This window comes from Elephas maximus, chromosome 1, assembly GCF_024166365.1.
Source record: "Elephas maximus indicus isolate mEleMax1 chromosome 1, mEleMax1 primary haplotype, whole genome shotgun sequence".
In the NCBI taxonomy this organism is placed as follows: domain Eukaryota; kingdom Metazoa; phylum Chordata; class Mammalia; order Proboscidea; family Elephantidae; genus Elephas; species Elephas maximus.
Window position 1 is genome coordinate 73,623,213 of NC_064819.1, and position 20,471 is coordinate 73,643,683.

The following is a 20,471-nucleotide window of genomic DNA, read 5'->3' on the forward strand; positions in this document are numbered from 1 at the left end:
TCAGTGTTATGGTCTGGTTTATCTACAGGGACTAATGTCAAGTGAAGAACATTTTAGTATGCTTATTTCCCTCTCTCTCTCTCTGTTAATTATTAGAGGTCAAAATCGAGATTCTCATCGCTAAGCCTTTATCAGTTACTTGTTTATCCTAACATTTAATTTTCCTTTTTTGCAAAGTGTTGAGTGGCAGTGTTCCAGTTTTCTCCCTGGTCGGGGCAGAGGACCTCTGAATGTCGGTTCTGGAGGGGTGCTGGATCACAGATAACGCAGAGGCCGCAGGGCGGGACCTGTTACCAGCCGGGGCAGCTGAAACTGCAAATGCGTGAGCCTCCAACCTCGCGCAGAGATGGCATCCTCGGCGGGTTCCAAAGACTTCGCGGGTCCTTCGATAGCTCAGTTGGTAGAGCGGAGGACTGTAGTGGAGGCTGTCAGGCATCCTTAGGTCGCTGGTTCGAATCCGGCTCGAAGGAACTCGTCTTTTGTAGTGTTTTTGCACCATCGGAAAGGCACATTCTATTTACACGTATCTTTTACGTGCGTCTATTAAAGACTATCCTCGATGTGCGGCGTATTGCTCTATTATTTTTGAATCATTGGTCTCCATAACAATTATTAATACGTACAATCAGACTTCAGTCCTAGTTTATATACGAGCGGGGGCTGTGGAGTACCCCCGAGCGCTGACGAGATGGATCAGAGACAAGGCCGCTGGACTTGGGGTCCCGAGAAGAGTCTCCTCCCCCAACCAGGAGTCCGGAGCCGCAGAGAGGGGCGGGCTGGTAGGGCGCAGACTCGCTAGTAATTGGTGGTACACATGCGCCCCCTTGTGGTCCGAAAGTTCTGAGGCGCAGGGAAGGTTTTTTCCAAGTGGAGCGCTCAAGCTTAGGCAGCCAAGGTTTTTTCCAAGTGGAGCGCTCAAGCTTAGGCAGCCGCCCAAGGCGTCGGGGTCCGGATACAATTCAGGAGAGTACCTTTCCTTTTCCGTTTAATTATGTCACTGTGGTTCTCACTACTCCTGAGATACTTCGATGGATATCAGAATTTCCTGGGGAGATTTTACAAAGAGCCTATACTTTGGCCACTTTGGAGTTGATACCCAGACACTGGCATTTTGAAGAGCCCCCTAAAAGCCGTTGTCATCGAGTCCCTTCCGACTCACAGCGAGCCTATAAAAAGCTCCCTAGATGATGTTAATGTACTGCAAGGTTTGAGATCCACTGCTAGAAGAAAAACAAAGTTTCTGGGGGAGATAATAGAAATAAAATAAAATAATTGGAAAAGTGGGCAGGATTTCTTCCTCATGTGGGAAATTATCTCGCTTAACAATAGAAAGCATTTGCTTATTTAGTGCCAATTCCATTAATATATATTATATATTATTACATAATACATAATATAATATATATTAGTTCCACTTTTATCCTGTCTCAAAAAAGGTGATTTCGAATACCTTGGAGAAGTCCTCGACGGCAAAGACCTTAGATCAAAGCAAGGAAGAATCGTCTGAGGATCTTGTGCTTAGCGAATTTTTTTTTAACCTTCCTCTTCATGCTCCGGAACTTTTATCCATTACGCAAATGATCCTCAAATTTTGACGTGTATCAGAATTACCTGGAGAGCTAATAGAGAACACCGAAGCCCAGGCTCGTTGAAGTAGGGTGGTAGTTTGAGAAAAAAAAAGACACTGGAGACTATCCCTAACAATAGCTGGAGACTGGTCTAAATTGGAGGCTCTCAATTAACTCCCTGCTTTTTGAAAGTGAGTTGAGGTTAAAAGGAAAAATAGTTCAATTTTCAAAGATAAGGTTTGGGATTTGGATACAAAGTTTATTAGATAGTTCTAGCTTGAGCTTGCCAAGACACCTTGGATTCTAATCCAGATAGGCCCTCCACCGCAATTCCCCTCTTATATTTTAACCTGTATTCCGCCATATTCCAGCACCGCTAAACACCTCAGTACTACCTAAGATACAGCTGGATGACTCCAGAAGAGGAAAAGTGGTTGTAAAAAAACAAATCTCAAACACACCTACATATTCTTTGGGTCTCCATCATTTCCATAAGAAATGGGAGTGCATCTGCCCTAGTTGCAAGAACTTGAAGTGACCCTCAATAGGCCGGGCATATGGGAAACAGATTCTGAGAATTAAACTGTAATGTTAATACACAAAGGACTAAAGTGTAGATTTGTAAGACCACATGGCGGAGACAAAGATTCAGGCCTGGAAATCATGAGAGAAATCCCGAAGTTGGCTTTGTGTATTTTAGCACTGGTTGAAGACCGCGGTACTTTAAAATATGTGGGTCTTCATGGACAGACCATTCCTATTAAGAAATGGGCGCATGTTGTCAAGCTAACATGTTTTTTGGCACATATTTACTGAGGACGAGAGTAAAGGCTCAAGGGTAAGAGGAACATAAAACTGGAGAATGCGGGCATCGATCCCGCTACCTCTCGCATGCTAAGCGAGCGCTCTACCATTTGAGCTAATTCCCCGGCTGGATACGTGGCTATACATCCTTTACACTCTTTAATATCTTGAAGTAATTCATGACCCTCTGCTATTTCAATGTGTGGTCATTATTTGTAGTTAGAGCCAACAGGACTAAGAGCAGGTTTGCGACTCAGTTGTGATCAGATAGCCCCTGGACAAATTCCGCCCCTCAGGACCACTTCTAATCTGTTCCAGGTTGCTGGGTCCTGTCGGGAGAAGGACACAGAGTGCCCGTAGATCAGGACGCGAAGTCCACAGAAAATCTTGGGAATTAGGCGTAAGTTTAACACTGGAATCGTACTGAGGGAAAACGGGAACCAAAGGAAATTGCAGATGCCCCTATGAAGAAATATCAAGTTCCTCAAGCAGTGAGGCTTGGCGTTGGCTTTCCCAGTAATTCCCTCCAATCCCTGTTCCCCTAAATTTCCACCAGTTGTCTCTGCTGTCCCCAGAAACAGATTGTCCAGGGTCACTATGGTCTACGAATGTCCCTTTCTTTATCACCGCTCTCAGATGCATGGCCACGAGGGGGCCTGCGTCCTGATTAATTTCTCACTGCATTCAGGCCCCTGTAGTTACAATTTTCCTCAAGGGTTGAGTACAAGTTTCCCACTCCTCCTCCCGCCCCCCAAGGTAAACATTAATAAGGGACGCGAATATACTTATGGCTACAGCCTTAGAGCCAGAGTCCTTGCAAAAAAGACAAAAGCAGTTCCCTCTTTCTTACGGACCTGTCAAGTACCAGGCATCAGGTGATTTGTTGGTGCTGTCAGAAGCTGGTTCTGAAGAGGAGGCTCCTCTGGGCGTTGTTTTGGAGGCCCCTACCCAACATTGGCGCCTGCGACTGCTTCTTTGCCTGAAATTCCACTATTAGAGACTTCCTCTTTCTAGGGTTTTATGTTTTCTAGCCTCAATTAAATTGATGCAAGATGATTAAGGTTGAAATGGAGAAAGCCTAACAGCTTATTTAAGAAAGTGACTCTATGTCCCTATGCTGTGAAGGGCACCAGTACTAGGCCTTTTTAGACCTTTATACTGTCCTTAATGCTTGATCTTCTCTTTTGCTTTTTCATTGCAATTAGGGCTAAAAAAAAATAGATAACTTTCTGTGGGATGAAACGACACCCCCGCCTTCCTGCCCCCCACATCTTAGGCAAGAAAGTTAAAAACTTAGGTGATCCAAATATATGAAGAAACTCATCATTTATCTCAAACCTCTGCTCAAGGTCAGCCTTGCCTTGACTCTTATCATCATTTAGGTGCTTTCTCCTTACTCTTCGCTGGCCAGAATTTATTCAGTTACAAATGTCCTCATTTTTTTCTCTCTGCTTCTTTTCTATGACCCTATTAGGGGAGCAAGTGTGGGACTGGAGTGAAAGAAACTAGCTCAGCCCCATAGCTCAGGTCCATGGGATGTGCTTTGGCATGACTGAACTGAAAGCGACTGGTTTGTATAGAGGCTTTGAGCCATGAGTTGGAAGTACGCATTTCTAATAACATTGTATTAGGTATTAAGTTCTCCAATCACTCGGTTTCCACAGTGGTAAAATGAAGATCAAGAATATTACCTTAAAATTCACATGGAAGTTTTATCAGTTGTGAAACTATTGACTCTCAACTCCAAACCTACCCTTCTTTAATCCACCTTGTGACACAGGGATGGGACCCTATAAACCACATTGCTGCTTTACTACCTGATCCCTGTTAAGCTTTAGGGAAGCCAGAGGGAGAATGCAAGGATGGAGAGGGAAAAGTGGACTTGCTCCTTCCTGTTTGCTTCCTGGGGCTTCCTGTTCCTCTGTTACCTGAGTAAAATTTCTGAATCCTGGCAGAGACAGTTCCTCGCTGTATCAGCAATTGAATCCAGTAGCATCCCTGAAATTTCACCACATGTTGGTATCTCTGCTGCTTTTGCATCGCATATCCAAGGCCCAAATAGTACACCTGATAGTAGGCAGAAGAAACCGCCATTTTCCATCCTCTCTCTGCCCCCCCCCCCCCAAGCTGTTCACTCTCTGTTAGGTTAGGAAATGTTACCAGATGATGTTTGCTTAGTTTCTCAAGGAAAGGGATTACTGAGTTAAATATAATTGTTCTCAATATTTCTGATGGGAGGTGTTGGTGACTGTGATTTTTTTTTGTCGAAATTTTAAAATAATATTGAGAAATCCACTTAAGAGTCTTCCTTACATACATCATCAATGAAGGTCTTTTCCCTCCGGGCGGTTTAGCACATTACCTGTTTGCGTTCATTCTTGCCTTAGGAGCAAGAAGCTGAGCTGTGACAATCCTGGCTGAAACTTGATGTTTGACAATTTGCTTTGAAAAAGAATATACTTCCAATAAAAAGTTTTGAAGGTTTTTGTTTCATTTTAAATGCTCCTCTCTGCAATATACTATAAACCACCCAAATAATTTATCCAACTAAAAAAATCTACACACACACGTGTATACACAAAATAACCCACATGCTTCATCGTTAGAGTTATGAATATACATGATCTCACATTTGACTTTCAGAAAGGAGAATGTCAATGGTACAAAATGCACTGGACATCGCTGTTTCACGACCCTAAAACTTTATTCAACACAGTTGTCCGTAGTTAGGGTAACCATATCATTTCCCTGCCAAACCAAAGCACATTTAAGAGAGAAAAGGAAGGTAACCGAGGGACAACAGGGTATCAGGCATAATCCTGGAGGTTGATACCTAGAGGAGGAGGACGTAGGATCCTGGTACTGGTTTTGTTTTGAGATATAGTTTACATACATCCAGTAATATCCTAGTATCTTAAATACGCAACCTAATAAAATGTTTACATGTTTATAAATTCATAAAACCAGACCCAGATCATTATATAGAACACTTCCAGTGCATAAGAAGACTACTTCAGAAATAGCTATACTTTCAAAGTCAATATAAATACAAGAGCAGGCACTATCAGAATAATCATTATTTTGGGGATTTTTAAGACCAGGGCACTCCAAGCCCCCTTCGGTAGCTCAGTTGGTAGAGCGGAGGACTGTAGGTGTACTAGCTCTAGGTATCCTTAGGTCGCTGGTTCGAATCCGGCCCGAAGGACGGCGTTTTTGCAAACTGTTGACCTCATCTGCATAGATACTGGCCATCTCAAATGTTACCCTGTCAAAAAGACAATTCCAGTTAGGCCGCCATTTCAGTTCAAACATGGAGGCGCTGATTGTTTCAGGGAAGGGCCCCAGGTTCACTGAAAGTCAAGGTTTTCAGGCAGACGTAGTTTTCAGTTTTCACTTGTGAAATTCTTACCTGGCAACAGTGACGCCCTTCTCTTCCGCTTCGTCCCCCACCCTCAACTCTCCTGCGGGATCCCTGCTTCTTGCCCCCATGCTTGTTTCCCACCACCAGTGGTCATCAAATGCAGTTTTTCTTGCCGCTCCCGCCACCAAGATAGTTGGGGCTTCTGCCGTGTCCACGCCGGACCAACAAATCAGGGGCGGCGCCCACGACAGAGTTCAGTTGAGAAGGAGCTTGAGAAGTATGCAGAATGGAAGGATGCTTTGCGGCTCGAGGTTTTTATTTTAATTTCTTTGGATGTGCGATGGTCTTTGAGTACCTCTGTCATCTTAGTACTTTTGAAAAACAAAAAAAACAAACCAAAACAGAAAAACCGTTGCCTTCGAGTCGATTCTGACACATAGCGGCTTTTAACGAAGCCTTTTATTGGTGACAATTTCAAAGCAGCAGATAGCATAATGAACTCTCATCGTACCTGTCACCAAGACACAACCACCCTAAATTCACAGCCATTTTGCATCATCTACTACATCTGTGGAAAGAGACGATGGAAAAGCTCAATATAATCAGTCAGAACAAGGCCAGGGGCCGACTGTGGAACAGTCCATCAATTGCTCATATCCAAGTTCAAGCTAAAATGGAAGAAATCAGAGCAAGCCCAGGAGAGCCAAAATATGAACTTGAGTATATGTTACCTGAATTTAGAGACGATCTGAAGAATAGATTTGACGCATTGAACACTAGTGACCGCAGACCAGACGAGTTGTGGGATGAAATCAAGGACACCATCCATGAAGAAAGCAAGAGGTCACTGAGAAGACAGGAAAGAAAGAAAAGACCAAGAGAGATGTCAGAGGAGACTCTGAAACTTGCTCTTGAGCGTCGAGCAGCTAAAGCAAAAGGAAGAATTGATGAAGTAAAAGAACTGAACAGAAGATTTCAAAGGGCCTCTCGAGAAGACAAAGTAAAGTATTATAACGATATGTGCGAAGAGCTGGAGATGGAAAACCAAAAGGGAAGAACACGCTCGGCGTTTCTCAAGCTGAAAGAACTGAAGAAAAAATTCAAGCCTCGAGTTGGAATAGTGAAGGATTCCATGGGGAAAATAGTGAACGATGCAGGAAGCATCAAAAGAAGATGGATGGAATACACAGAGTCATTATACCAAAAAGAATTAGTCTATGTTTAACCATTTCAAGAGGTGGCATATGATCAGGAACCGATGGTACTGAAGGAAGAAGTCCAAGCTGCTCTGAAGGCACTGGTGAAAAACAAAGTTCCAGGAATTGATGGAATATCAATTGAGATGTTTCAACAAACAGATGCAGCGCTGGGAGTGCTCACTCATCTATGCCAAGAAACATGGAAGACAGCTTCCTGGCCAACTGACTGGAAGAGATCCATATTTACACCTATTTCCAAGAAAGGTGATCCAACAAAATGTGGAAATTATAGGACAATATCATTAATATCACACGCAAGCAAACTTTTGCTGAAGATCATTCAGAAATGGCTGCAGCAGTATATCGACAGGGAACTGCCAGAAATTCAGGCTAGTTTCAGAAGAGGACGTGGAACCAGGGATATCATTGCTGATGTCAGATGGATCCCAGCTGAAAGCAGAGAACACCAGAAGGATGTTCACCTGTGTTTTATGGACTATGCAAAGGCATTTGACTGGGTGGATCATAACAAACTATGGATAACACTGCGAAGAATGGGAATTCCAGAACACTTAATTGTGCTCATGAAGAACCTTTACATAGATCAAGAGGCAGTTGTTCGGAGAGAACAAGGGGATACTGATTGGTTTAAAGTCAGGAAAGGTGTGCGTCAGGGTTGTATTCTTTCACCATACCTATTTAATCTGTATGCTGAACAAATAATACGAGAAGCTGGACTATATGAAGAAGAACGGGGCATCAGGATTGGAGGAAGACTCATTAACAACCTGCGTTATGCAGATGACACAACCTTGCTTGCTGAAAGGGAAGAGGACCTGAAGCACTTACTAATGAAGATCAAAGACCACAGCCTTCAGTATGCCTTGCACCTCAACAGAAAGAAAACAAAAATCCTCACAACTGGACCAATGAGCAACATCATGATAAATGGAGAAAAGATTGAAGTTGTCAAGGATTTCATTTTCCTTGGATCCACAATCAACAGCCATGGAAGCAGCAGTCAAGAAATCAAAAGATGCATTGCATTGGTCAAATCTGCTGCAAAGGACCTCTTCAATGTGTTGAAGAGCAAAGATATCACCCTGAAGACTAAGGTGCGCCTGACCCAAGCCATGGTATTTTCAATCGCATCATATGCATGTGAAAGCTGGACAATGAATAAGGAAGCCTTTGAATTGTGGTGTTGGTGTAGAATGTTGAATATACCATGGACTGCCAAAAGAACGAACTGTCATGGAAGAAGTGCAGCCAGAATGGTCCTTAGAGGCAAGGAAGGCGAGACTGGGTCTTACATACTTTGGGCATATTGTCAGGAGGGATGAGTCCCTGGAGAAGGACATCATGCTTGGCAGAGTACAGGGTCAGCGGTAAAGAGGAAGACCCTCAACTAGATGGATTGACACAGTGGCTGCAACAATGAGCTCAAGCATAACAAGGATTGTAAGGATGGCGCAGGACCGGGCAGTGTTTCGTTCTGTTGTGCATAGAGTCGCTATGAGTCGGAACCGACTCGACGGCACCTAACAACAACCCCCAAATACACACCTCGCCCCTGTCCTGATCTTTCTGGGTAAAAAGAAGACTTGTTCTCATTTCACCCACTGTTGCTGTGTTTACAAGAGATCTGTGTTGGGATTCAAAATGAATCGAATCCGTCCTCCCGCCCCACTGCACACACATTAGGAGGGGAAGAAAATTGACGAAAAAGTTGTCTCCCTTCAAATTAACAGAGTGCAGGTGCGAACGCGAGGAAGGTGCGACAACCGTGAGCTGAGGAGGCCGCCCAGGCCACCAGTATTTTAGGAACGTAGTTGGGCCCTTGTCCTGGGAAAAACTGTCCAACCCATATTGTAAGTAAGTACGTATTTGCCACCGGAATACACCAGTCACTCCTTGGAAGCCTTATGGGGCAGTTCTACTCTGGTCTGTAGGGTCGCTATGGGTCGGAATCGACTCGACTGCAACAGGTTTGGGTTTTTTTTGATTTGGCCGTTCTGGGTAGCTTCGTGCCTAGAGCAGGTTCGAGTCGGAGTGAGGAAAAAAAAAAAAAAAGCACCAGGACCCACAGCTAAGGCATGTTTCTATTAATAAGTAATATAAATATTAATATTAAGTAATAGAAAGAGCTCGGGCGTGGCCCTCGCAGTCAGCCCTTCTGCGGTGCAGATTGCAGAAACCATGGCGCCAGGCGGTCCATGAAGCGTGAGGATGGCGCCCCCTGGTGGGTACGTCCTTGGGCGACTAGACTGGATCTAGGCCGAGCGCTGCGGTTGTCAGGCAAGTCTGACGTACTGATTATTGGTGACGAAACACAGACAAAAGAGCGGATGAGGTGGTTAAGTGGCTAACACATTAGACTGCTAATCAATTCCCTGGACGCTGCATGTGTGGCTTCTATTGGGACTGAAAACATCTGCCCTGCTCCCAGGTAATAATTGCTACTGCTGAACTACAAGGAGTTAGGGGTGTTGAGCAGCCCCGTCTGCCCTCAGGAATAAGAACAGAAGACAAGACAAAGCCCATGTTTCCTGTAGCCATTTCAGCCACGGAAGCAGAAATCTTAGACCACAGATGGCACACATGTATGAGATAGTCATGAAACTTCCCCTAGAATATGAAGGTCAGTGTGCTCATAGTAATTAGGTGTAAAACAGAACATTAAGAAATCGTCTTGTAATTTTAGGAGCACAAGGAATTAGGAAGATTTGGATTTGGTGATTTCATACTACAATTTTCAGTCTGCCTTTGGGAAAACTTGTCCCCAAAGAATCGAATAGCTGGTAGTTCTGACACTATATTCTGTATAAAGAGGAAGAAAGTCTTCCCAAAAGGCAAGATCTAAGTCTAGTGTGAAGATTACTTGCCCTTATATCCCCGATCTTGGGGAAAGAGCATTCAAGATAGATAGAATTGAAACTTTAAAGACCCTGAGATGGGAGTCTTATGCTCAGATTAGTTTACAGGTAAAAGAACTTTAAAAGAACTGGCGAGATCAGCTGTAAGAGTTTTTCAGAATAAAATCAACCTTCGAGTACCATGTGGCTAGAAGACTTGAAGCTCTGGGGTCTCAAGGGAGCACTTATACCTTAGCACTAGTTGGTGAGAAAAACAGCAAGGCTCCTGTCAGGTCCCATTCTTGCCTTCCTCTCTGAAAATTGGGGGAGCTTTTGTCTGAGAATGAAGTGAGACCCTGAGGTTTGACAGGTGGAATGACAGCTCAGCTGCTTTCATTTTGGTGTCCAAGACTCAGCGCAGATACATGGGAAAAATCACCCTGAATAGAAACTGTCGGTTTTTCCAGGCTTTCTCTACACTAGCTAAATTAGGTTAGATTATTGGGAAAAAAATTTTACTAGGCCAGATAATCTTAGTTTCCTACGGAAAGGAACAGAATCACTGAATTAAATTTAATTATGTCCTGTCAATATTTCTCATAGGAATTATTGAACAAGTTCTTTTTGAGGAAAAATTTGGTATTTTTTCATAAGTACAGTTATGGAGAACTTTCACTTTAATAAGCATTTTTTTAATAAATACATTAACTAGACCATCTTTTCCGTAAATACATAATCTACATGGTTTACTTTTTCACCCATTGGTGCCCATTCTGTCTTAGATGCCAGCAAACTGAAAGCCAAACTCAGCACTCATCAGCAATGCATGACAGTATCCGTATAAATGGAGCACCTACATTTCTTTTTTAAATAGGAGGAAGAGTTAGTGTTTCATTTACTTGTCTCATTGTAATTGTGCAATTCATGAGCCATGCAATTCCTTAAAAAAAAAAAAAAAAAAGTACAAACACACATAGCCCTCTCATGTTTCATTAGTATGTTTGTGTCTATCCATAATTTTCCTTCATCCTTCAGAAAGGAGGATCTCAGTGTTTCCAAAACGAATTGGGCAGTAACTCTGCTTCAAGATAGTAGGTTTCTCTTCAACTAATTTTTTTATATTTAGAATAACCTTACCATTCAGCAACCAATGACGACACCTTAGATACAGAGCAGAGGCGCTAAGTGGACAGTACAGCTGGACAACAGGCTTAATACGGGCAATGGTTCTATATATGTAGGGGAGCAGGACATGGAACATTGGTGGTGGATTTTTTTTTTCAAACGTACGTGTCACATGTGTACCATAAAAAGCACAAATCTTAAGCTTTCAAGGGGATGAATTTCTGCATATTTATACACTTGTGTAATAAGCACCCAGATCAGTTCATAGAACATTTACAGCACGCTAGAAAACTCCCTCATATTTACCTGTAATTTCGAAATAAAATTGAATATAATCAAAAGATCATTAGGACAAATATTATTTAAAATGTCTTAAGGGGCACCAACACAGGGCCCTTCGATAGCTCAGTTGGTAGAGCGGAGGACTGTAGGTGTTTCAAGCTGGCTATCCTTAGGTCGCTGGTTCGAATCCGGCTCGAAGGACTCAGTTTTTGCTAAAGCTCAGTGAAGCTTCATGTTGTCTTTCTATGGGTTCGGACTCTCATAGCAATAACCCCTTACCGCAGGTAAGTGACAATTGTGCTCAAAGGCATACTTGTCGGGATCTTTAAAAAAATATATAAACCAGCCCCAGGTACATAAAAAAGAAACTGCTAACAATGGTTGCTTCACAGGTCATTTGGGTCGCTGAAGTAATACCTGGTCTCCTGGACAATTGATTTTCCACTGAGTTCTGCTGAGAAGGGGACATAAGGAGCGTGCAGAAGGGGAAGGAAGTCCTGCTCCCAAGGTTTTCATTTAAAAATTTTTGAAGGTTCGATGGCCCTTCTGTTATGATGGTACTTTTTGAATAAACATTTATGACAATTTTGAAACATACAAAAAGTAGGGAAAATAGTATAATGAACTCCCATTGTAGCCATCACGCAACTGACAGCCACTCTTGCATCATCTACTTCTCCTCATCTCTCTCCCGTCCCTTATCTTTTGAAGCAACTCTAAGATGTGCTTTCATTTCATTCACTGTTACTGTGTTTTGAAGACATCGGCATTAAGAATTTAAAAGCAGCACCCGCGTCTGTTCCTCTCACAACCCTCCCATAAAGGAGCAGACAGCAACTGAGAGATTTTTAAAAAATACAATAGGCGGGTGAGAACTCAAGGAGTCTAGTTTATTACAATTTTAGATACTCCATGAAAGAGCGCAGGCATCGCGTTACTCTAGGAATATATTTGGGGCCTACCCAGCAAAAGTTATCCTGGGCTGTGACTGTGGACGTATATGTCACCCACTTCAGTCCTGTGCGTGGCTTTGCGCCCGCGTTTGAGACCGATGGGAAGTATTATCCGGTCGCAGAAAGAACAGACTTTTATTGATACTCCTCAAACGCGTCCCAGGCCTCATCCAGAAAGCCGGCCTAGTAACCTGTACGCGGTTCCACTGAGCGGCCCTCAGAGTCGGCTCCGCCGCGGGTGCAGATCCGAGGAACCGCAGAGCTGCGCAGCTCATTAAGGGCGCGGATGGCGTCCCCTATTGGGCGCGTCCTCTGTCGACTAGAAGGAGCAGAGGCGGAGGCTGAGGGCGCCGGGAATGAGACTTCGGTTTTCCCGTTGGGTTCGCCCCCAGGACCGCCCAAACTCTACTGTCCCACAAACAAAGGAACAGTGGTTTGGGATCTGAGGGGAAACCTATGAGGACAGGACTGGGAAGAGGGCTGAGTACGCCGCCCGGTGGTTGCCTGAGTCCAGGCCATGTATGCACCTGACAACCTGACAACATATTTGTAACACAGAAAAAACATGAATAATATATCAATACAAACGTATAACAGACGCCAGATAAGTTTTTTAATGAAATAATTGTTACACATTTTAATATTTTAGACATCTTATTCACAAAATCAAGTTTGAATTGTAAAAGTTCAAAGCTTAATTTTTCAAAATTAAACATGTTTCAAAAACTTAAATTTGCAAAAGTAATAATGAAATACATTTTCAAATTTAAACAAAATATTCAAAACTCTAAATTTCCAAACTCAAACGTAATCAAATTAAAAAATGGAAACTTTAGTAAACTTTAAAAGGAGAGTGATCTCTCCACCGTCAACCGAAGTAGAACCCAGGTCCTTCGGTAAAATGGCATTTTGATCGCTAGACCATATGGTTGTAGTTGTGTGCCTTGATTCCGACTCACAGGGACCCCATAAGTCAGAGGAAAACTGCTCCATAGGGTTTCCTAGGCTGTAATCAAAAAAAAAAAATTTTTTTTTTTTAATCTTTAGGGAAGCAGATCGCCAGGTCTTTTCTCCTGCGGAGCGGCTGGTGAGTTCCAACCAAAGATCTTTAGGCTGTGCGCGTCACCAGGTCTCCTTAGAACATACGGAGTTAACCGAAAAAAACTGTTTTCCTAAACTCCCGGATAAGCCTGCCTCATTCGACCTTTCTGTGCGTCAGCAAGGCGCTGCAAAGGGGCTGTTCTAATTGAAGATCGGCCTCTTCCGGTCCTGCCTCTCCAGCTCAGGAGTGGTTTGTTTGGCATTCCCGAGCCTTTGATCCCGCCCCCACGCTCTGAACCCGGCAGCTGATCTGGGATCCCACTTCCGCCCTCTCCGCTCGCCATCTCTTTTTCTGCACCCGCCCTCATCGCCCCATCTTGTCTTTTCATTTGTCATCATTCCCTTTGGCCCCTCCCCCTCGCTACCGGTCGTCGCTCTCGGTGTGCGTCAGACTGCGCGGAGCTTTACGGCTGTCGTGCTTCACGTGCCAGCCGGCATGGAGGCAGAAGGCTGGGAGAAGGAAGCGGTGGAGCAAGAGCCGCTGGAAGGGGGAAACCAAAACCCAGAGCCGAGGGAAGAGCAGGAGGAGCCGGGAGAAGAGCAGGAGGAATGCAGCGGCAAAAAACGGGTAGTGCCGGGAATTGTGTACCTGGGTCACATCCCGCCGCGCTTCCGTCCCCTGCATGTACGCAACCTTCTCAGTGCCTATGGCGAGGTCGGGCGCGTTTTTTTCCAGCCCGAAGGTAAGTGCAAAGGCCCTGACCGGGAGTGGGGGGAAAGGTGAAGTTCACTGGGGGGTGGGCACGCAGGCACTTCCCGTTGTCTCGGCAGAGTCCTGGCTGGTAAATCGGTAGTGCATGTCACTTGGGATGGGGTGTATCGTGGGTTTCCTAGCTGGGCTTTAGTGCTCGGATTGTTAGTAGGAAGGTTCGAATCAAGCCTCTGGTCACCTCCTTTGGGGGTTCAGTTCACCGGTTTGTTAAATGATTCATTCCTGGGTAAAATCTCAGTGGCTTTTTCACGGAACTGAACACTTACGACTTGTCATCAGGTCCTTGCCAAGAAACAGTATATAATCAGCCACTCCTCCCCATCCTTTCCAGGCAAGGGTTGGGGTTGGGGCGTGTGCAATTTTTGAAATAGTGTTCAGGGCAGGTCTGATTAAGGAGATGACATTCGAGCAAAGACTTGAATTACGTATGGGGCAAGGGTATACCTCCCAGATCACTGCTCCCGTGCAAAGACTGTGAGGTGGGACCCTGGCCTGCGGGTTTGGAAAACAGCAAGGCGAGTGGGAGGTGCAGACGCGGCACTGACTTCTTTGACAGCGGCTCTCTTCTTGGCTCTCAGATGGGTTCGTGCGGCGTAAAAAAAAGAAGGCGGCCGCGGGCACTGGAGAAAAGAAGCGGTCCAAGTACAGCAAGGACTACACCGAAGGTTGGGTGGAGTTCCGGGACAAGCGTGTGGCCAAGCGGGTGGCGGCCAGTCTGCACAATACGCCCATGGGTGCCCGTAGGCGCAGCCCCTTTCGCTATGACTTGTGGAACCTCAAGGTGAGTAGATAGGCTTGCTGCTGCACTCTTCATCTTCCCCCTTCCCTGCCCCTGCCCTCGGTACCCCATGGCCTCTTGTCGATCCTGCGGTTCTGATCACTTCTCCTGCCCTGACCACCCTGATCTTTTTGTTTTTCTGCCTGCAGTACTTGCATCGTTTCACCTGGTCCCACCTCAGTGAACACCTGGCCTTTGAGCGCCAAGTGCGCAGGCAGCGCCTGAGGGCCGAGGTTGCCCAGGCCAAGCGTGAGACTGACTTTTACCTTCGAAGTGTGGAGAAGGGAAACCGCTTCCTTGCTGCTGAAGGGGATCCTTCCCGCCCCAATGGCTCCTGGACCTTTGCGCAGCGCCCCACTGAGCAGGAGCTGAGGGCCCAGAAGGCAGCCCGTCCAGGGGGTCGTGAACGGGCTCGTCTGGCCACTGCTCAGGAACAAGCCCGCTCTAACCGAGGGCTCCTTGCCAAGATCTTTGGAGCTCCACAGCCCTCAGAAGGCAGGGAGGGACCCTCAGTGACCAGGAATTCCTAAGGGGCAGGGAGGTCCCTCCCACCTCTTGGCCCTACCCTGTTTCCTGCCTACATTTTACTAGAGTGCTAGTGACTATTCAGGCAGGCATTTTATTGTGTTTCTCAGATCAGGAGGGTCTGGTGAGGACCTAAACATGAAAGTTGTGTGACTCTCCTTGCCATTGCCCTCTGTACATACCTGCCTTTGGTACCTAATTCATACTAGCATAATTACGACTTCTATAGGTGCCAGTTTTTTTCTTATCTGACTCCTGGCTGCCTGCACTCCTGCCCGGTGAGGCCCCCTAAAAATCCCACTTCCTGGACCCAAGGAAGGGCCTTTACTTTCAACCAGAGCCATAATGGCTATCCCAGGCAGTGGTGTCCTAATTACCAGCCACAGGGGAGGGCAGTAGCACCATCTTTTTTATTTCGAAAAAGTAAATGGGCAGAGATTACCGGGGTGGGCCACCTTGCAAATGTATTTATAGAATAGGCAAGGAAAAAAATAGTGTACGCACACTATGCTCTTTAGTTTCTGGGGGGATGTTGTGCAAGTTCCATTTTCCATCTCCTTATGCCCTTTTGACTCACCATCACTCCATTTCCCAACCTCAGAAGCCGGCCCCCCCTTGCATCATCTATTGTTCTTAAGTGCTCTCCAGTTGTTTCTGACTCATTGCGACCCCATATGTGCAGAGTAGAGCTGCTCCATAGTCGTTTCAAGGCTCTGAGTTTTTGAAAGCAGATTCCCAGGCCTGTCTTTGAAGTCACTCCAGGTGGGTTTGAACCGTCAACCTTTCGGCTAGTAGTTGAAGAGTTAACTGTTTGTGTCACCCAGGGACTTCTAAACCCAACTCTCTCACTGCCTCAGAACCCTCCTTTTACCTTTTCATAGTTACTTCACTCAGAGCCCATATTCATCCATTGGAGAAGGTTTGGCAGAACTACAGAAAGCCCTCCATTTGAGAGTTACAGGCTAGCAGGCAGCACCACTGGAGAGCAGCAGTAGATTGGTGATGGCACATCCAGGGTAGAAGGAGCAGCAGGCAGGTGGGTGAGATGGGATTCAAAGGTGCCAGCTTGGGCCGAGGCATCAGGACCCAAGGGTGCAGAAAAGCGTAATGAGGTCATCTAGAAAGACGGTGCTGTGGGCCCAGGTTACAAGTGTGATGAAGTATAGCGTCAGCCTGAAACAGGTCTAGGCCACTACTTGCAGTTTGCCCAGGAACGCACGCGGCAGTTATGATACACCCATTTTCCAGGGTTGGTAGAGTGGTGATGTAGTGCACTGTCACCTGTGGACCTGCAGGGACTGCTGGTCTGCCTATAAGTGGAGAAAGGGCTTTCCAGGGCCTGACCACCCAGGACTGACCATAGACATTCTGGCCCCACCTGATTTCTCCTAATTGGTTGGGTTGGATGCCGAGTAGTTCTGTCTTCTTATTGTTCGTCTCTGGCTTCACAATGGGGGTGTCTCAGGCTGAATAGAGAGCCTGGGTGGGGAGGTGGCCAGAGGAGTAGGGATCACACCAGTCCAAGGAAGGTAGGGGCAGGATCCAATGGGGACCACACAAATAGACAGTTCACTTTGAGTAAGTTAATAAAGTGACTACATAATAATCACATAGTCGTCTTATTAAGTACTATTTTTCTTTGCTTGTACACTAGATACTGTCCTCTCAGGATGTTTCTTTAACTATGCCACATCATTTTTTATCTTCTTGAGCTTTCATATGCACATGGAAACATGATATTTTCACAATCTTAAAATAAATGTCTCCTATCTCCCCAAAGTTCTGCCAGCTACTGCCCCATTTCTTCACTCCCCACATCAGCGTAACACCTTGAAAGAATTATCACTTGCTGCCTCTAGTTTGTCTTTGTGTTCTGTTTTAAACCCTGGTGGCAAAGTGATTAAGTGCTCGGCTGCTAACTGAATGGTTGGTGGTTCAAACCTACCAGCTGCTCCACAGGAGAAAGGTGGCAGTCAAGTTCCGTAAAGATTAGAGCCTTTGAAACCATATGGGACAGTTCTGTGTCGTATAGGGTCACTGTGAGTCAGAATCAACTCGATGGCAATGGGTTTGATTTTGGTTTTAAGTCAGGCTTATGCTCTCACTTTTACCGCTTAATGGGAATGGCTTTTGTCAAAGTCCTTAACGATCTCCCATCTTGTTAAGTGAATGGTCAATTCTCAGGCTCCTCCTACATGACTCACGGGCAGCATTTGTGACACTGATTCTTGGTACATTATCTTCATTTGGCTTCCAAAAAAAACCCAAACCTGTTGCCTTTGTGTTGGCAACAGAGACCCAGCAGGACAGTAGAACTGTCCCATATGGTTTCCAAGGAGTGGCTGGTGGATTTCAACTGCTGACCTTTTGGTTAGCAGCCGAATGTACCACTTGGCCAGCAGGGCTCCATTTGGCTTTCAGGGCACCACAGTCTCAGTTTTCCTAGTAGCTGCTTCTCAGTATTGGCTCCTTCTCTGCATCAAGACTTCTTAACATTGGTTATTCCAGGGCTTAGTTCTTGGACCTCTTCTCTTATTGTTGGTGGTTGAATTGTGTCCCCCCAAAATATGTGTCAACTTGGCTAGGCCATGATTCCCAGTCTTATGTGATTGTCTGCCATTTTGTCATCCGATGTGATTTTTCTATGTGTTGTAAATCCTATCTCTGTGACATTAATGAGGCACAATTAGAGGCAGTTATGTTAATGAGGTAGGACTCAATCTACAAGATTAGGTTGTGTTTTAAATCAGTCTCTCTTGAGATTTAAAAGAAGCCAGCAGAGACATACCACCAAGAAAGTAGTGCCAGGAGCAGGGCGTGTCCTTTGGGCCTTGGTTCCCTGTGCTGAGAAGCTCTTAGACCAAGGGAAGACTGACAACAAGGACCTTCCCCCAGAGCCGACACAGAAAGCCGTCCGCTGGAGCTGGTTCCCTGAATTCGGACTTCAACTAGAGTGTGAGGATAAATTGCCGTGTGTCAGAGCCATCCACTTGTGGTATTTCTGTTATAGGAGCACTAGGCAAGACATCTATCAGTGCCCCATCTCTTGGAAATCTCTAATCTGATTAATTTAAATACCATCTACATGTAGATAACTCACAGCATTTGATCTCCAGTTCAAACTGTCAGGTAAACTCCAGACTCATATGCTCTTACGTACTCATCTTCAATTAGAGGTTAATAGTCATCCCAATCTTATTTCCAAAGGACTCCTATTCTCCCTCCACTCCCAAACCTACCCCACCTACTGTCATCCCCATCTCAGTGAATGTGAATTCCTTTATTCTAGGTGCTCAGGCCAAAAGCTGTGGGGTCATCCTGATCCTGTTTATTCATTTACGTATTTAATTCTTAGTACAGTTTATTGGTCAATTAACTAATTCAGCATTTACTAACCCACTGTGTGAAAAATGCATGACAACGGATAATAACACATGGCCCTGGGCACTATGAGTCATAAAAAAAACAAACACAAGACCATTGCCGTTGAGTGGATACCGACTCACAGTGACCCTATAGGACAGAGTAGAACTGCCCCATAGGGTTTCCAAGGAGTGCCTGGTGGATTCAAACTGCTTACCTTTTTTGGTTAGCAGACATAGCTCTTAACAACTACACTGCTAGGGTTTCCGTGAGTCTTAAACAGGCCAATAGAATAAGACAGGCATTTAAGAAACAAATATACAGAGGTACCACAGGCGTTGTGGTAGATGTGTGTAAGAGATGAGTGGGGACCATGTGAAGGCCTGGCTGACTACCTGGGAAGGTCAGCAGTGCCCTCAATGCAGAGCCAATGTGTGATCACAGTCTTCAGAGATGGCTCAGTCTTCACCAAGTTTTCCAGGTCATTCCTGAAAAGTGAACTGGGAAAACAACACAGCAGTGTCTGAAAGAACCCGGTGTGCTCCTAGAATTGCAAACAGGGCTGCATGGAGGGAGTATTGCGTTAGAACGAATTGAAAGGTGGACAAGGCCCAGAAGAGAGGTTGGGCAGAAAGGATGCCCTTCAGATCGACTTACACGTGTTGGGACTTAAATAATGGAGGGTTCAGCACACAAGCAGTTCTGGAGGCTGCAAAGAATCAGTGCAAGCCACTAGGAGGACCTGAAAACTCAGGTGTCATGATAAACTAAGAAATCTGTACACAATCCCACATAGATTAAGACTCTGATCAACTCTGTTAACAAATTCACAGGAAGTAGAGGGTGATTTTTTTTTTTTTTAAGAGGGTGATTATAAAAATTAGATGATTTTGGTTTTTGTATATGTTGTTTCTTTAGCTTGTTTTTTCCTCCTCTGCCACTGATGTAATTATCCATGTGTTTTCTGGGTGATGTGGGTTCAGCCACTTCTTTATCCTGGCTCTAAAATAGCGATGTTAAAATATTAATTTGATAGACCTATTTTATTTGAGAGAATAAAAATGACCAGACAGTAAACATTTATGATCTCCTTGGTTTAACATTCCTCGCAACCCACATGCCTGCCTGTGTACAAACACTTCCCTTGGGTGATATATCCTAGGAACTAGATGTTCTGGTTTTGCGTTCATTCCTTGTGAGTTTGTTTCCTGTGGGCTGCTTCCTCAGGTCATGATGTCTCCAAGGGAGCCAGAAAGCCCAGTGTTGGGATTTGACAAGTTGGCATATTCATTTATCAGAATTCTCCTGAGTGCCATTGCCACCTTTGCTAGATAAAGAGAATACCAAGTTGAAAAAGAAAGTTTTCTCCTCAAGTTGCCAACAGCTTAGAAAATAAAACAGATATAATAGGGCTTACTAAGAATTTCTTGAATGAATGAATGCAATTGTATTCCCAGGCTGGGTAGCATTAGGTGTTGATATACTTAAGGGTCAGCATCTCAGGCTCATCTTAAGATAGTTTTGTTACAAAAGATCGCACCAGCAGCCAGGTAACCTGGGGAGATCGCAAACTGCATCTAGGAAAATATAAAAGAAATAACACAATATGGCAAGTTGGGTTCATTTCAGGAACGCAAATCTGATTTAACACTTGAGAATCAATCAAGGCATGTAAACATGTTAACAAGGGGGAAGTGAAGTAATAATCTGAATACGTGCAGAAAAAGCATTTGATAATATTCAACATCCGTTTATGAAAACAAAAATCTCAGCATACTTGAAACAGGAGGGAATTTTCCTAATCTGATAAAGGATATTTATAAATTATGTATCAAACATAATTCT

At 44.8% G+C, this 20,471-nt stretch overlaps 1 protein-coding gene and 4 non-coding genes across 5 annotated transcripts; 4 read left to right on the top strand and 1 right to left on the bottom strand.

Annotated features, from left to right (window-relative positions):
• Window positions 1–382: 382 nt before the first annotated feature.
• On the top strand, window positions 383–470 carry TRNAY-GUA (transfer RNA tyrosine (anticodon GUA)). The gene is given in 2 exon segments: window positions 383–419; window positions 435–470. It is a non-coding gene; the product is annotated as a tRNA-Tyr (tRNA).
• A 1,954-nt stretch (window positions 471–2,424) lies between these two features.
• Window positions 2,425–2,497, bottom strand: TRNAA-AGC (transfer RNA alanine (anticodon AGC)). The gene has a single exon. It is a non-coding gene; the product is annotated as a tRNA-Ala (tRNA).
• Window positions 2,498–5,487: 2,990 nt separating this feature from the next.
• TRNAY-GUA (transfer RNA tyrosine (anticodon GUA)) lies at window positions 5,488–5,577 on the top strand. The gene is given in 2 exon segments: window positions 5,488–5,524; window positions 5,542–5,577. It is a non-coding gene; the product is annotated as a tRNA-Tyr (tRNA).
• Window positions 5,578–11,306: 5,729 nt separating this feature from the next.
• On the top strand, window positions 11,307–11,395 carry TRNAY-GUA (transfer RNA tyrosine (anticodon GUA)). The gene is given in 2 exon segments: window positions 11,307–11,343; window positions 11,360–11,395. It is a non-coding gene; the product is annotated as a tRNA-Tyr (tRNA).
• A 2,261-nt stretch (window positions 11,396–13,656) lies between these two features.
• ABT1 (activator of basal transcription 1) lies at window positions 13,657–19,725 on the top strand. The gene is made up of 3 exons (XM_049885870.1): window positions 13,657–13,931; window positions 14,539–14,741; window positions 14,888–19,725. Exons 1-3 carry the CDS (start codon window positions 13,685–13,687, stop codon window positions 15,266–15,268), a joined length of 831 nt encoding a protein of 276 aa, XP_049741827.1. The 5' UTR covers window positions 13,657–13,684; the 3' UTR covers window positions 15,269–19,725.
• The last annotated feature ends 746 nt before the right edge of the window (window positions 19,726–20,471 follow it).

Coding starts and splice junctions, on each gene's coding strand:
- ABT1 (XM_049885870.1), top strand. CDS start 13,685: ATGGAGGCAGAAGGCTGGGAGAAGGAAGCGGTGGAGCAAGAGCCGCTG. Junction 13,932..14,538: donor CGTTTTTTTCCAGCCCGAAG/GTAAGTGCAAAG, acceptor CTTGGCTCTCAG/ATGGGTTCGTGCGGCGTAAA. Junction 14,742..14,887: donor ATGACTTGTGGAACCTCAAG/GTGAGTAGATAG, acceptor TTCTGCCTGCAG/TACTTGCATCGTTTCACCTG.